Source organism: Octopus sinensis, linkage group LG1, assembly GCF_006345805.1.
Source record: "Octopus sinensis linkage group LG1, ASM634580v1, whole genome shotgun sequence".
NCBI classification, from domain to species: domain Eukaryota; kingdom Metazoa; phylum Mollusca; class Cephalopoda; order Octopoda; family Octopodidae; genus Octopus; species Octopus sinensis.
In genome coordinates, this window is record NC_042997.1 from 182,337,838 (window position 1) to 182,354,620 (window position 16,783).

At 32.8% G+C, this 16,783-nt stretch overlaps 2 protein-coding genes across 5 annotated transcripts in view; one reads left to right on the plus strand and one right to left on the minus strand.

The window, feature by feature from the left end:
- Nucleotides 1-339: 339 nt before the first annotated feature.
- Nucleotides 340-11,301, minus strand: LOC115215212 (60S ribosomal protein L5). Its single transcript, XM_029784425.2, has 8 exons — nucleotides 11,159-11,301; nucleotides 10,579-10,648; nucleotides 10,319-10,434; nucleotides 6,597-6,731; nucleotides 6,278-6,480; nucleotides 4,815-4,992; nucleotides 4,239-4,327; nucleotides 340-482 (listed from the first exon to the last, which is right to left on the minus strand). The coding sequence occupies exons 1-8, from the start codon at nucleotides 11,159-11,161 to the stop codon at nucleotides 386-388; spliced, it is 891 nt and encodes a 296-aa protein (XP_029640285.1). The 5' UTR covers nucleotides 11,162-11,301; the 3' UTR covers nucleotides 340-385.
- A 198-nt stretch (nucleotides 11,302-11,499) lies between these two features.
- The window catches only part of LOC115230189 (coiled-coil domain-containing protein 18-like), a 54,952-nt gene continuing 49,668 nt past the window's right edge, over nucleotides 11,500-16,783 (plus strand). Inside the window, exons 1-4 of one of the 4 annotated variants that reach the window (XM_036507348.1) lie at nucleotides 11,500-11,889; nucleotides 13,667-13,814; nucleotides 15,229-15,320; nucleotides 15,949-16,077. In XM_036507348.1, the coding sequence (XP_036363241.1) occupies nucleotides 11,771-11,889; nucleotides 13,667-13,814; nucleotides 15,229-15,320; nucleotides 15,949-16,077 (488 nt within the window). In that variant the 5' untranslated portion in view covers nucleotides 11,500-11,770. Of the gene's footprint in view, nucleotides 11,890-12,143; nucleotides 12,261-13,666; nucleotides 13,815-15,228; nucleotides 15,321-15,948; nucleotides 16,078-16,783 lie in introns of those variants that run through there. The other 3 variants (XM_036507346.1, XM_036507353.1, XM_036507357.1) reach the window with 3 other exon arrangements.

Below are 16,783 nucleotides of genomic sequence, written 5' to 3' on the forward strand. Positions count from 1 at the left end.
CAAAATACTTGCACATTTCACTGTTTAAAATCTTATTTCACTTCACTGTCAAGAGTACAGAGTTTTCATCAAGTTTAATGTCTTTTGGCCTAGTGCTTTGGCTCAGTATAATATTGCAAATTTATGCAAACAATGAAAAATTAATGTAGTCGTCTTCCAGAAACACTGAAAAACTCATCTCCCCAGTCATTTTTATCCATCTAGCCACAGCAAAATTTGACTAGACTACCCCCCATATAAAAAAAGAAAATCACATCTGGACCTCATTTGTAGGGAGAAAAATAATTATAATCAAATTTTAAATATGCGCAATGACTTGCTAATAAAATACAAATAAAATATTGATGCAGTAAGTTTTTATTGACCCCGGTCATAAGAAATAAACTTAATCATCATCTTTCTTGAGACTTTTCAGATATTCACTCTTCTCCTTCTGAATACGAGCCTTGCGCTGTTCCAGAGTAAGCTTCTTGGCATTGTGTCTGCAAAAACAATTGAAATACAATTAATCTTAAATATACCTAATTGGTTCCAAAACACATCCTATTTCAGAAAAATCTAATTAAAATTTACAGTTACAAAAAATAAGATATTCAGACTTATCAATTCATTTTTATGCCATTAGACTGGCCATGCTGGGGCATTGCCTTAAATCTTTTTTTAATTGAATGAATCAACCTCTTTCTTTTGCCAAATCACATTACAGAGATTGAAAAACACACCAACATTTGTCAAGCAATGGTGGAGATACACAGAAGAGGGCTCCTTTCTGTTCCCATCTACCAAATTAACTGACAAGGCTTTGGTTGCCCTGAAGCTATAGTAGAAGACACTTGTTCAAGGTACCATGTGGTTGGGAAGCAAGCTTCTTAGCACACAGCCATGCCTGCACTATCTCAATCATAATATAAAGAATATTTTAGATTACTTGTAACAGGTTTGACAGTCATAACATGATTGGAGAATCATCAGAATAAATCAAACCTAATGAATCAAAACAGAAATTTCAATTGTACCAGTAGTACACTATAGTATGCTACACAGCTCTTTACACATTCTTTTCTGCAGCTCATTCAGTCTGTATATGATCCCTTGCTTTTCTTGTAGCCATGGTTTATCGTATACAAAACAATTCACACCCAATTAAATTCTAAAATAATCAGGAATTTAGGCTGCTTTAACCCAGTCAAATATTGTTCTATGTTCAAACTAGCCAGATGCAGCCTTTCATACTCATCCTACAATGTCATTCTAAAGATAAGGAATCACACGAAAATCAAAGCTACAAGATTAATTAAAAACGAATAAGCATTAGAGTAACCTGAATGCTAAAAGGTTAAAACTTATCGACTTGTAAACCTTTGTAATACAATTTAAGATTCTTAACCAAATCTTGTTTCATTACTATATCTCCAAGCAAATCTAATTATAGGAAAATTCAAAATATTTTAATAGCTATTATTTAATGACAAAATTTTAGAGAAAAATTGTTCAAATTACTGGATTATTAGTTGAACTTAATGTATAATAATGGTAAAAAAGCACAAAGAAATAGCTGTACCATAAAAAAAAAAAAAACGAAGTACGGAGATTTGAAGAAAATTAGGAAAGGAAATAAATACACAGAAACATACAAGGATTCACAATCCAAACTGTCACATATCTCCCAAGTAAATTCAAAAATATTTAGTCCTTCCCTGCAGTAATTGATTCAAAGAAGAAATAACCTAAGTTTGTTCTTGGGGAGAGGGAAGACTAACCCAAACTTGCTTGGCAACATGAAACTGATATCCACTTTTTGACCATAGTGAAATGTTTCAGAACTTCAAAATTGGAAAGAAAAACCTATAATTTGCAGTGCTTACGTATGTTCAATAACAGAAGACAATGTAACTCCAGTATATACATGAAACATTTTCAAATTTATGCTATGGTCACTTCCTGCAAGCAGTATACTCCTGTCTTTCCAGTTAACTGAATTTTTTGCTTATTCAATTCTAGGCTTGACCTATACATTTGGAGTTGCTGTTGGCAGATTCAGCTATGAGAGCAAAGTTACTGACATACAGTAGCCCTCATGGTCAGCTGGCCAAAATCCATTATGATCAGCAGAAGCATAACAGGAGTTGGGGCAAAGAGGGTTTTAAAAACGAGCCTTGTAACTTCCATTTGCATGCGAAATTCCTTTCAAAATACCAACAGCATCTCAAATTTTGCCAGCCATCTTCAGTAAGCAGGCTTTAATTTTTTTAACAACTGGACTATATAGTGAGTCTTCAAGATTGACAACTGTTTGGTGGTTGGATAGAAGTGTATTCTTTTTTTAAAATCACCTATCACTTAACACACAAGTGCAATTCCATGAATTAGTCATGCTTAATTATGTAGCACACATGCATATTAACTAAAAGTTGTATCATTTACAGGATTTGTTTCTGGGAAAAAGAGCAAATATTTCACAAGTGCTGTGTGTTAAGAGTATAAAATTGTGCATTAACCCTTTCGTTACTATATTTCTGACCAAAATACACCCCTTATGCATTTCAATTAATTTCTAACGTAATCATAAATTTAGTCTGGTTTCATTAAACAACTATAACTTTTTTTATCTATCAATATATTAATCTGAATTTAATGAAATATTCTCAACCAATTCTATACTATAATTTTTGTCACAAAGTGACTAATTGCAGGTAGATACAGGTAAATTCAACAAAATATAAAATTAAAATTTTGTTCAAACATCGCTATAGAAAATGGGTTATTAGCTAATATTCAATTGGGTATACAACAAAATTTTACGATAGAATGTTATTCTGGGTAACTTTCTGATACCCATAATATTTACGGCAAAATAGTCTTAATTTCATTTAAGGTTATGGGAAACCACAAACTATCGTTTCTTTCGCTTTGTTTACGTTTAGCGTAACGGTTCGTTTTCGCCATAATGATTTCAAATAGGCTCATTTGAAAAAGTAAAAAGAAATAGTCTAAGGCTTTACTCCTCTGGGAAAGTCTGTGGCTTGGTCCAGTTTCTTCAGAAAAATCACCAAAAGAAACAGTTTTTAAATTTTCACTCCATTCAGGTGCCAATTGGTTTTCTTTATCGCTGTCGGAGCTCTCGAATTCAGTTTTCACTTTCGGAAAATGAAACAGATTCATTATCAAATACCATGTGCTTTTTTTTTTTTCAGTCATAGAGTTAGATTAATGAAGGTCTTCAGTAGAAAATCCTTCGAATTCTGACTCGCTGCTTGATATGAAATTTGTATCCATTTTTTGTCAGAATTACAAATTTTGAAAACACAATAGGAACAAATTTCGGAAAAAAATCTCAAAACCACGGAATTAAAATTACACTTCGATTATTGTACAAAAATGTAGTTGAACTGTTTACGAAGTATAATACGTGTTTTCACGAATGCACTAAAGAGATTTGCTCCGATATTCTCATTTAAATATGAATAGGTAAATTCGGGCGGCTTTGGTCACATTAACCAAAATTTTTTTTCGGGTGGCTTGGTAACGAAAGGGTTAAGTAATCATTGTATTCCAACTTCTTTCACTTTTCAATGAAGAGCAGATAAGCAAATATCTTTCCAGATAAACAGACTGCTTTTTTTTGGGATAAAGTTTTCAGAAATAACCCAATAGGTTTACCATTAATTCCATGAAATTGTCAGTTCCTGCTAGTATATGCTAATCTTAATTAGTTGTGCTATAAATCCAGTCCATTACATTTATAAAAATCAATTTGTTCTTTCTAGAATGTTTACCCTGGCAATAGCTAATGGTACATGAATTGTACAGTACCATGTGCTACCTGACTGTCCTACATGGGTAGCATATGCCCTGCATTGTGTTATTTTCAATATCTATCCCTTCTGGTCCATCTGCTGTCATAGATTTACTATCTATAATTGTACTTGCAAGCTCTTGTAACATTTTCCATAATTTTCTTCTCAACAATAGTGCCAGCAAATGACATTATCAAGACAGTTTTTCCCAATGATGTCCAATTTGCAATGACAACCTGCAAACCTGTTTTAGCTTATTTCTGTTACATATACCTGCAATACAGTCTCTTTCCAAACCATCTTCTATACCATTCTAACACTGTCGTCCACCACCCAACTGGAACTTTGCCCCATTCACATCCATGGTTTATGCCCTGCAGTTATTTTAAAGTTCAAACTGACAAAGGAACTTTTGAACAGTGGCAATCAATAGTTGCTTACCTCTTTTTCACAATAGTTTTCTTGGGTGCAACTACTGGTTCTGGATGAGAACGGATTGCTGCATGTGCATTTTTATACTGCTTTTCAATCTAGAATTAAAAAAAAAGTTTAATTTTAAGGATAGACAATTGCATTCCAAGGAAACTATTTCAACAACCATAAAGTGCCATGCTTTTACTTAGGCAATAATTGTTTTTCATGGATAATATCCTCCAGATTAGTTTGTCTTAAACCCTCTTATGTTTAAACCGACCATATCTGGCCCAGATATTCTACATGTTTTATATTCAAACACCTAATGTACATTGACATTCTAAAAATAAACAATCACATCATTGAAACCTCAAAGCTCTAAGATAATGCATGACCAATTTAAAACAATGAGTGAAAAAGTATTACATTTAACAGAGTAATCTGAACACTAAAGGGTTAAAGTACTCCATTACAAGTATTGTTAACAGATTAACATGCCCACATCTATTTAAACTACCGCTAACAATAAGTGCTTTCCACTGTATAAAATATATATTTTGTGCCTAATGAAGTAGTAAGAATTATAGAGAACGTAATACTCACTGATTCGGGTGTTATGCCTAGTTTAATATAACGCGAGAACTGTTTTTTGTATGTTTCTTCATTTTCTTCTTGAAGTGTAGACATATAATTTGCGACATGTTTGCCAAAAATATGATCCCTATGCACCTCAGCTTTAAATTCTCCACTCTCAGCATCAAAACCTGGGAAGCGCTTAACACTGTAAAAAAAAATATATGAAGCTTAAATTTGTTGTAATCACAAAATTCCCATGAAAACAGCATTTTTGGGGTTCATCATTAACATTGAAGATATCTAGTTATAGGTTTTGAATTTAAATTCTCAAATACACCTAAGTTGAAACCATTAAAATAAAAGCAATATAATATGAACAAGACCTTAAGAAATGAGTAAATGGGTTGTATTACAGTGATGAAAGCATCTAGTACAGATTTATACTGAACTAAAATATTTTTCATATTTAATATTTCTCAGACAGATCATATAACTTTTCAATTACAAGAAAGTCAAAAAAGTTTGACAGCTGTTCTGTTCCCCCATGGAGACAATTGTGATATACAATAAAATTTATAACTATGAAACTATAAACAAAACAGCAATAGCTGCAGTATTTGATGAATGAATTGCATCAAAAGATTCTTACATAAGCATAAACAATAGTTATTGCTGGATTAGAGCAGACTTGATACAAGCAACCTATGAGTCTCTGAAGTAAATGCTTAACATACTTGGTACAGCAACCAAATGTACACAACAAATATGCTTAATTTTTAAAAGAAACTCAGTTGGACCTAAAATCTATTGACTATTCTAATTATTCCATAAAATATTGGACCAATTATGCAAAAGTGGACAAAAATCAAGGTATTTTAGCACCTATAATATTGGCTAATAAAATTGTGATATTTCATTCCGCTGGTATGACATGAATACCCTTTCAAACCTACAAACCTCCTATAGTAAGCAAACCAACACCCTACAGGTGTTGTGTCCATTTGTTCTTGGAAGCTATTTTTATAAGCATAGTTACCAATGTTGCTGGTTAGACTTATGACAATATTAGTGCAAATATGATCTAGAACGAAGTTCATGAAACATTCCTGCAGTACAAGTTTACTCATAGAAACAGTCAACTTAACATACTACATATGCAAATGTGCTAAAATATGAAGTTATGGAATTAAAGAAAAATTTGAATTTTTCAAATTTATGCAATTCATATGTTAGTCAACTGACAATTTAAGAATTGGGACTGGATTTAAGTATTTTGAAATACTTCCACTTCCCCACTCCATACTTGCAAACATCAACCATGCCAGTCTGTGAGGGTCTGCAAGTTACCAACACAGCCACTCCTGTGACTTAAGTCTCCAAGAGTTAGCTTTTTAAGATTAAAAAGTTTCTGAAATTAAACAACAAATCAGACGTTTTCAAACAAGTCCACCTACACCCATAAAGAACCTGTAACTGAAAAAGAGTCTTACTTGTGAGGTATCTCCATACCACCATCAACAGCACCTTTCATTGCTCCAAAGACTCTTGCACCAGTTGTAGTACGGCTGAGTCCAACATCAAGAAATGCACGGAAGGCTCTGGGTTTACCTTCAATGTTCTCAACATTATACTCCTCTCCAGTTACATCAGTACAACCATCATAGATGGTGTCCAAATTGAACTTCTTCAATATCTGAAAACAAATTGTGATGACAATATATTAAAACTAAAATGATTAGAGGGGGAAAAAATTTTTTTTTAAGAAAACATTTAAGTTTTTCACATACTAAAAAACAAAAAGTAACTTACTCGTCTGGCAAGAAGAAGTCCTGTGCAATATGCAGCAGCATAGTTGGTCAGCCCTACCTTGATGCCATATTTAGGGAGTTCATGAGAATAGGCCGCAGCCACAATCACATCTCCCTCAATACGGGCATACGCTATCTAAAACAAAAAACATTTTAATTGTTAATTTACTATTAATCATAATTTTAAGAAATAAGACCATTCAACATAGAGGTTAGGGCAGTAGGAACCTATGTAAATCAATTACAATACAATTCATACCAAGAAGTACAACTAAAGCAAAGTCTAGATCAGTGGTTCCTAAAGTAGGCAGCGCTACCCCCATGGGGGAAGTGGAAAGATTCAGGGGGTGTTGAAAAGTGGAGCAACAACAGGGTAACAGAAAGCAGTTGATGGTTGTAACAAAACTAATGAATTGGGTTAAATTTTATTTTGCTGCAGAAAATGTTCTGTTTGTGGTGGTGAGTGATCGAGTGGGGGGAAGCTAGGAATGTAGCTCAAAAGAGGACAGCACCAGCAGCCTGAAAATGTTTCATGTTTTCAATATATAAAATGGTGACTTATCTGACATACCATGTTATGACATGTACACATCTAGCTAACACCACCAGGGGCATCTACAATTACTCAATCTGCAAAAATTGCAATCAAATCTTCCTCAAATCAAACAATCTTAATCTTATTTAAAAGGTGTAAATGAAGCATCCAGTCTTGCTAATCGAAGCACACAACTTAAAGCCACCCTTCTATATTTGTTAAAATACTGTCAACTAATTTTGGAAATAATGAATTTAGTAAAATAACTCATTATGCTGGTATCGGGAATAAACAAAAATTTGATGGAGTATATTGATCATGCTGGCTAATCTGTGATATTACTAAAAATTTCTACAGTTGTTAGTTGTCGGAGCACTGCATCCTTCAAAACTTCCATGCTTCCTGAGATTCGCCAACACTACACTTGATTTTCTCCTCTCCATACACACACAAGCATGTATCTGACCCATACATTGCTCGCTTTCCAGACATTTCTACATTTACTTTATATGCACTTTGACAAGTTGTGGTGCACCTGAGCACTGTATACAATAATTTCATTATTATTTTTATGATTTTCATGCCCGTTTTCAAAATGACAAGCTTTAAAAAAAGATTTATAGGAAGACAGATTGAAAACTTGTAATTTCTAGCCAATCAAACCAGTCCATGTTTCTACAGCAACAAACGGACACTACAGTTATGACTGGCATTTCATTCAAAATTTCAATTGTAAATGTTTGTTTTCATTAAATATTTACATCCTTAACCCTTTAGCATTCAAGCTGGCCAAAATAACCTGTTTTACATTGAAACAGGCCACACCTGGCCTCTTACCTCATCCTTTCAATGTCATTCTAAAACTAAGCAATCACATCTCCAAACAAGATAATGCATAATTAACTTAAGACATTACATTCAACAGAATAATCTGAATACTTAAGCATTAAAAGCTCAAAACAAGTTGAGTTTTCATGTCACATCAAGGGTTGGGGGGAATAACGATGGAAGAATTTGAAAATTTGTTTTTGTAACTTGCAAAAATTTTTAAAATTCAATCAAGATAGCTGTTTCAAACTAACCTCAATCCTTTATCAATTAAACGAGCCATACTGACTAGATCCAGCCTATCACACCTATCCTACAATGTCATTCCAAAAATAATCACATTGAAATCTTGAAGCTTTGAGAATGCATAATGCAAAACAATGAATAAATAAGCATAACACTTTAATCAGAATGCTAAAACAGCTGAATTCTGCACCTAAATTTTTAGGTTTCAGCATTTTCATAAAATGTTTGCGAATTTGTATTCAACATAGCAATTCAGATGACTAAAAAAATCTTTTGGTTAATTTTGCAAATTTTTTTAAATAACAAATTAAAACAGCTAGTTCAAATATTTGCTTAAATCCCAGCAATAGGCTGTTAAATGTGTTGGGGAGAAAGATCTTGAAAAACAGTATCAGATGTGCTAAAGTAACAGCTAAATTATGCACAAAATTTGCTTTTGCATAATTATATGAATTTCTCCAAAAGCTTTCAGTCATTCCTAAATCTATCCAATACTTTGCCATCAAACAGTCATTAAGAACTCAACTAATGAAATACCTCCAATTATCATACAACCACTTCAGTTATACATCACTAAGGATAGCAATGATATTTATGCAATTCAAAAGAACTTTAGTAACAGTGTATGCTACATTACAGTAGTGTTCAAATTACATTCTGCATGGAATAGTTTTTGTCTCAAAGAGCCAAATATTTAAGTTAGGTTTTGCTAAAATGAAACTATGCTTATGTATTTCTAACTGGAGATATTACTATTTTATTTCAATATCAAGTTATCAAATCATCACTGACAGATATATTGTACTTAAAGAAATTGATGTCTAGTAGGAACCACTGATAAACTAAGGTAGGAAGGATGCATTTGACAAGGTATAAAAAAAAAAGATTTGAAACTGGATGGTCAAGAGTTAGACTCCTTTGGAAATTAGACATACTATTACTGGTTATAGTGTTTTAAGTAGTTATATAGGAGAAAGTAAGGATTGGCATTCAAAATATCTTGTTTTGATTTTTAAAAAAATCATATTGTACTTTCTGAAAACCTATTTTTGGATATTAGGGTTTATAGCTTGTTTCCATAAAGTCAACTGTTTCAATATAAGTGGGATCCAAAGTTATTAAAATTCATCTAGATTGTGGTCAGTCATTAAAGCAGAAATTGACTTAAGTTAGCAATCTTCAATAAAATATTTACAAATGTTTACTTGTTCTTAAAGCTTACAGAAGTCCCACTGTAGATGGAACAGGCATTTCTTCCTCACGGGCTTAGGAAGGGATCCAGCCAAAAACAATGCTAAAGCAGACTGGAGTTTGGCACAGTCCTCTGGCCAGTCAACTACTGTCAAACCACCCACGCCAGAATGAACTTATCTTCCTTAAACTAAAAACTATAAGTTTCTTTATACATTTTAACAATCATTTGCTGTTGTAACAATGCTATAAGCATATTCGAATTTGGGATACAATGGTATGGAACAGTCGTGAAACATGGATGTCTATTCAACCATGACCAGTCAGAAAGCCATAAAATTTTAATCAAAAAGGATTTTAGAGTTAATATGCAATTATAAACAGACCATTGAACACACTTTAGAAACTAACTATGAAATAGCCTAATTACTCCTATTTATCACCACTGGAAGTCTTTAGTCTAAAATTTTCTAAAAAGAAAATCATAATAATCTTCATTGGTGAATATATTTCAGGTTTTTAACATCGACAAGTTATTTGTCAGCACTGTCAGTTTATACACGTTTAAAATCTCACCACCTCACAGTAGTTCCATTCGTAAACTGTTACTGTAATACGTAGTTAGCGTACAAAGAAATACCTTTCACAACGTCAAGTATTTTTCATATATAAACTGGTATATGACTTTAAAATAGACTTTCAACAATTTTACGTAAAACATTGCATTGATATATATATAGCTACCAAGTTATTGCTCGAGGGGAAAAAAAGAGCATTATAATGGATTAACCCAGTGTACAATACAATAAGTTAACATTAGCATTATTTATACTAACTACAGTGACTTTAAAACTACAACTGAATCCAAGTTCACAAACGTTAAGCCTTTCAAATGGGTGGAGAATAAGAAAAGTTAAGTTCACCTGGCAAATAATATCCTTATTAGTGAAGCGAACTATCATTCGATATTTAGGTGTGTTGTACTTGTTTTTTTCCTGCACCACAAGACGTTTCCTCGCGAAGTAGTCAGTTTTTCCCTCTAGAAATAGAATTAAAAGTTTTAGCCAACTTTTCGAGAAGAAAAGGCGGATATTTCGTAGACAAGTGTAAAAGATTAGGTTACGTATTACAGTACTACTATGTACATTTTAGTATTACTGGATTACAAAGTATATATATATACCTCTCCTCCTTCGGAATTTTACTTGAAACCTCTTGAAATAGGCTTTATTTTTAATTATCTTCACGAACACCTGCAAAAGAAAAAAAAATTAACCCATTTCAAGAGAAAGTTTTTGTTTAGCAACGTTGTAGAATTACTTTGAGTAGACAATTATTCAATAAAACTAGTGTTGTATATATTTATATTAAAACAGAAAGAGTGCTTCAATACAAACATGTAAAAGTTGCATACTTTTTAACGACTGATTTTGCCATTGTTGAATATGGAGACCAACGTCATCGTTGCATTAATTTTGTCACATGCGTATAAAAAAATTCAAGTTGGCACGATAAAAGAACCTAGAAGAACACTTCTTTAAAATTCTAAAACCAATATCCATGATTAAAATAAGTGAACGTCACGTATTATAAATGCTGTCAACAACTTCTAGCGGGAGAGCAAGTGCGATTATTACACGTGTAGAAAATAAGCTAGGCGGTATCATTAATATATCGAAGCCATCGAACAGAATTTATTGAAAAATATCATTTAACAAGTTATAAAAATACAAAATATATTAAAATTTTTAGAAATTACTCACCATTTTGGTTTATTTTACAAGTCCAACAATCAGTGCCTTAATAATAGCATCAGTTGGGGGATGACTTACTATGAAAAAGGAAGTGGCAGGCACCTCTGCAGACAATTTAACAGCTTTCCGGAAGTGCTTTTATAATATAATTTTTTTGATATACGCAATAAAATAAAATTTAACATAAATTTAAATTATCACAATTTTAAAAATATATAAGCTTTTATAAAAGTACTTTCACGTGATTTTGCTAATAAATATTAAAAATAATTAATAGCCAATCAAATGTCGTGTCGTTGGTGCACTTAATTTGAATATATTTCATTGTAAACTTAATTTTACGAAGTTCATTGATGTATTTTATTGATTTTAAATTGTTTATTATATCATATCCGTTTGTTTGTCATTTGTTGTTTTTACTGTTCCATAAAAGAATTCCCCTGTATTCATTTATCTCTAAAACTCAGTTCCAAAGAAAAACAAGTCGCAACATGTCAACAAATATTCCATTTCTCTTGACGTTTTCTCAAGTTTTCTCTATGTTTTTATCAAAAGTTTCACAACGCTAACGATTAAACATTAACCTACACGTAATAAGATGCTAACATTTGAATCTGCATCATGGAGCTGAGATTAAAAGAAGTTACACATCGTCTACAAGAAACAGAAAAATCTTTAGCAAATATTTATTTAATGGAGCAACATGACTTAAAAGAAAAAGCATTCGGTGTTGATAATTTGTAAGTGCTTGTACATTTCTAGCTTAGAGTTCCTCAAAATGAAAAGGTATTGTCTGTAATTAAAAGATCAAACTCTATACGGTTCCCAAAATAAGTTGTCAATATTTTCTTTCTTTTTATTTTGTTGTCTAACTCCAATTTAAACTTAATTGACGACTGTCACTTTCATCAATGGTCCTTCATAAAGAGAGACTACGTAGCTGTTGCTTCGTTGATTTATGTTAGATTTTGTTTTTAGTCAAGTGTGGTTAGTTAACTTAGGCTGTGTGCCTTCCTTTAAAGGATTTACGATCAAAAAGCAAATGTTGTCATATTACAATATTTGTAGACCTAAATATTCTATAATTAAAGTCGTATTGTGCCTTTCGAAGGTATTCTATCTATGACCATCCCACCTTTGTAAAGATACATGGGACTACTGCTTCCTTTAATATATCTTGCTTGTTTAAAACGGTGGGGTGTGATTCGATGGAGATTTGGCTTCTGTTTCTCGCAGGTCAAACGACTGCAGAAGCTCATTTGGGCGAAAGTAAAGAATACGTGCACCCGGTGTTTAGGGTTAGGGTTTTTGTTACGCCGAAAGCTGGTGGTGTACGTATTCTTTACCTCCTCCTCTCATTTGTTGCTTGCTCTAATACCATACACGATACATGTTTTAATTCCAGAGTAATAAATGTGGTCAGTGTAACATTCATTAAACTCGGAAATTAATGGCCCTTACGTTGCGTTTAATAAATTTATATCGAGGAATAAAACTTATCTAATCTCCATTAAAATTATATAAATATTCAATTTTGTACTGCGTTGAAAAATTAACTGAATTATCTTTTTCAAACTCAGCAACATAGTAGGTTATGAAACTGAAGAAAATCCCCAATTACTACAGTCAATTATCTATTTAGTTTTACAATTGGCAATATTTGTACGGAGCCAAATAATGAGCACACCTTGAAATAGCTTAAAGTTCAATTTCTGTCGGTGTCAATTTCACTTTTCGGCCTTTTGGAGTCTATGCAATCAGCTATAAATCCCTTCTACAAAAACTAATATCAGAAAACACCTCGCATCTAATCCAAGGGTTTGCCCGTGAAGTTTACACTATTTCATGCAATTAAAAAGCATTATGAGTAAAGGCATTCTTAAAAGGGTTTTGGGATTATTGGAACACCTTTTTAAAGAGTTGGCAAGACATTAAAGCGTACCTACTCCCTCACTTCCAGTCCTTCCCTACAACACAGCCTGGCTCCTAACACCACATGTTCTAAGAAATATTTTTTTCTATTTTAAGAAATAAAGTTTCCATTAAATCACTACATTTGTAGCTGGAATGTAAGGAGATAAAATAAATATCTTTAGTTTTACATCATATAAGGCATAACTCCTTAACTCGATTTGACTGATAATAGATTCTATTTCATGGAGAAGAAAAATAATTAACATTGTATAGACAATTACCAGCCTGCTTGTCTTTAGTTGAAATCCACCTCAAGTGTTTTATTGTTTTAGGCACTACACTTCATTGCCAGGTTGTTCACCTGTTCACAATACGTGTCAGATCACCTTCAAATGTTAACTGAAAATTTGTCTTTTCTATAAAATCTTCTTCACAATTGAATGGTAGTCAAAGCTTCCCATTCTAAGAACAATTGCTCCATAAAAATCATCCCCTCCTCTCATGTTAGTATGCAAAAATGGATATAAATATAAAAGCCTAAATAAGATTACTTTGATTTTTTTGGACAATGTTTTTATTTGTTTTAATTTATTTATTTAACAGATCTCAGGATTTTTGGTATAAAAATTCTTTGGACCAGATTAGATGGAATAACAGCAGCAGTAATGTTTCAGAACAAAGCTCACTGACTGACTCTCTTGGAATGGCCTTTAAAAACGATGACATGGTTGCAAGCACACCAAAAAAACATGTACTATAATTATTTGTTTATCATCATTAGCTTCTTCTCTTTTTATATATGTCTATCTTAAAATTTCAACTATCAGATTGCTGATAGTTTTCACAAAAATGCTTTTTTTTAGTTTTAATGTTTATGAAGCTGGTGTTTATTGACATTTATTCCGTCACTTGATATAACATCATGACCTGCCACTGGAGTGCCTTTTGTCAAATATACTCTATTGCCGGTATTTGGACCAGGTTTCTTGTTTGAACATAACTTCCAGTTTGTAGTTTCTGGTAAAAGGTCACGGACACTGCTTCTTCATTTTCTAACTAAACCATAAAATATGTAAAAAAAACAAAACAAAAAAGCTCCCAACTTAATTTTTTATTCACCTTTAAACCTGGACAATTTTTCGTGACAAACTTTCACCTTGATGGAGCTAATTTAATTCTAGCAATCTTAGAACTAACTTGCTAATAACACTAGCATAGCTAGAGTGTGTGTGTGTGCAGGTCTCATCCCCCAGCTATGCTAGTGGCTAATAGTGAGAGAACACTTGCACTTTACACTACATTCACATATCTATTGGTCATATTAAAGGTGTCTGGGGATATGAGTAACATGCCAGTGAATTGGTAGAGTTGTTAGAGAGCTGGATAGAATAATGTCTTTCATTATTTGCCACCTGTGTCGGTGGCACATAAAAAACACCATCCGAGCGAGGCCGTCTGCCAGCCTCGTCTGGCACCTGTGTCGGTGGCACATAAAATCACCCACTACACTCTCGGAGTGGTTGGCGTTAGGAAGGGCATCCAGCTGTAGAAACACTGCCAGATCTGACTGGCCTGGTGCAGCCTTCGGGCTTGCCAGACCCCAGTTGAACCGTCCAACCCATGCTAGCATGGAAAGCGGATGTTAAACGATGATGATGATTATTTGCATTCTGAGTTCAAATCATTGACTTGGCCTTTCATCTCTTTAAGGTTTACAAATAAAGTGCCAGTAGAGTACTAAAGCCATTTCAAATACACACTTTTTTCTCTCTGAATCAGTTATGTTTAAAAGGCCAAGAAAGGAGCATTCACATTGCAGTCCCCACCAATTTTTTCTCCACCACTCTCCAAATTTGCTAAGAGAGAATAAGTGAAACAGTATGCTATGGATATGTCAGTGATTTTACAGCTGAATGTCTTTCTTATCAGCTATCAGTATGACAGGGGGAATTACATATGTTTATCAGCATAACGCCAACCCAGCCACCTTAGCTACTGTCTTTTTATTTTTCTGCATTTGTGTTATCTCACAATCATAGTAAATAAGATATATTCAAGAGAATATTTAATCATTGCACATAATCAAGACTGATTTTAAATTACATATTTTTGAATTCTGTCTTTTTTCCTTTTCTTTGATTATGAAAAAAAAATTAATTGAAAAGAATAAAAAATCAAATGAACCAGTCAATAATAAATACCAAGAAAAACTGGATCTGCTACAAACTGAATTGAAGATACAAGACCAGAGTTTGAGGTAAAATCTCTTAAACTTCAGAATAAATTTACAAGTCTAAAACAGCTATATATTAAGTATTTGGATTTCAAATTAAAATGGCTTCTGTTATTGCAGTGATGCCACTGTAAAAACGGTTTATCTCCTGTATCTTTAAGTCTTCGTGTGTAATTAAGGAATTATTATAATTAATATGTTCTGGTTACTATGTGCTTTTAGAGAGCCTTGAAACCAAGGTAAACAAGCTAACTAGGGTGCCTCTATATGATAGCTCAAGCTGCTAGAAATTGCAGCCAAAGCTCTCAAATCATACTGTACTATTTTAAATGAAGAAGGCTAGATTGGACATTGTAGTTCTTGAGGTACAAAGACAAGGGATGATCATTGGTTGACCTGATAGTATACAACAGCTGAAGTGAATCCCAGAAACAAAGTCTGTCTAGTCTTAACAAGATGTCTATTCAAATCAAACAATATATAATCAATTTGTTGCACAACTATTATTTATAGAGTGTCAGTTGAATTTTGACCAAGTAAATTCTTCAAATTAGTATTATGGAACTCTTTCAACTACAAAGGACTGAATAAAAAGTTACTGAACCTTGTTTTACAAATAGTCATTGAAATAGAATTTGTGTTATTTCTACAGAGAAGCTGAAGAACGATATGAAAAGGCCCAGAAAAATGCAGCAGATACTAATTCAGAAAACGAGAACTTACAGAAAACTATACACAACTTGAAAGATGAAATAAATCAAATAAAACAACGGAATTTCATGTAAGGATTTCCTTCATTTGTGAAGTTTTTGAATTTTAGAATCTTGTATTTTATATCTTATTTGTTACAAAAAGATATAGGATCATCATCATCAGAGCCTGGTGCAGCCATCTGGCTCACCAATCCTCAGTCAAATCATCCAACCCATGCTAGCATGGAAAGCGGACGTTAAATGATGATGATGATGATAGAATATTTTAAATTTTTTCTTTTTCAAAGTGTTTTGTCAGATGTAGATGTGCAGCACATTTAGGACTGTATATTAATTGTTTTTCAATTATTGAAGCATGGAATAAAAGAATCAGGACAGTGCACTGGAAAAATCATTAATATCATTTTCATCTCCCATTCTCGTCATCAGGGGAAGCCTCTATATGGTTGTTCAACCTGCTGGAAATACTAACCAAAAACTCCTCAAATCACACTGTGCCATATTAAAACTAGAACAAACCAGATAATGTAGTCTTGGATACATTGAGTGTAGGCATTGTGTTCTATTCATAATCAGAATCCTTATCTTGTGCACAAGCTTTAAATTTAAATTGCTTTTCTATTGATTTGTAAATCTTGGTCAATGAGATGTATTTTCTTAGCTGATTAGAAAGGTAATCTAAATGCTTTTGTGCAAGTATTTATTTTCCAAATTGATCTGAAAATATATTGATGAAAGTTTATCTGAAATGTTAGAGAGTGATGTAGATGTGAT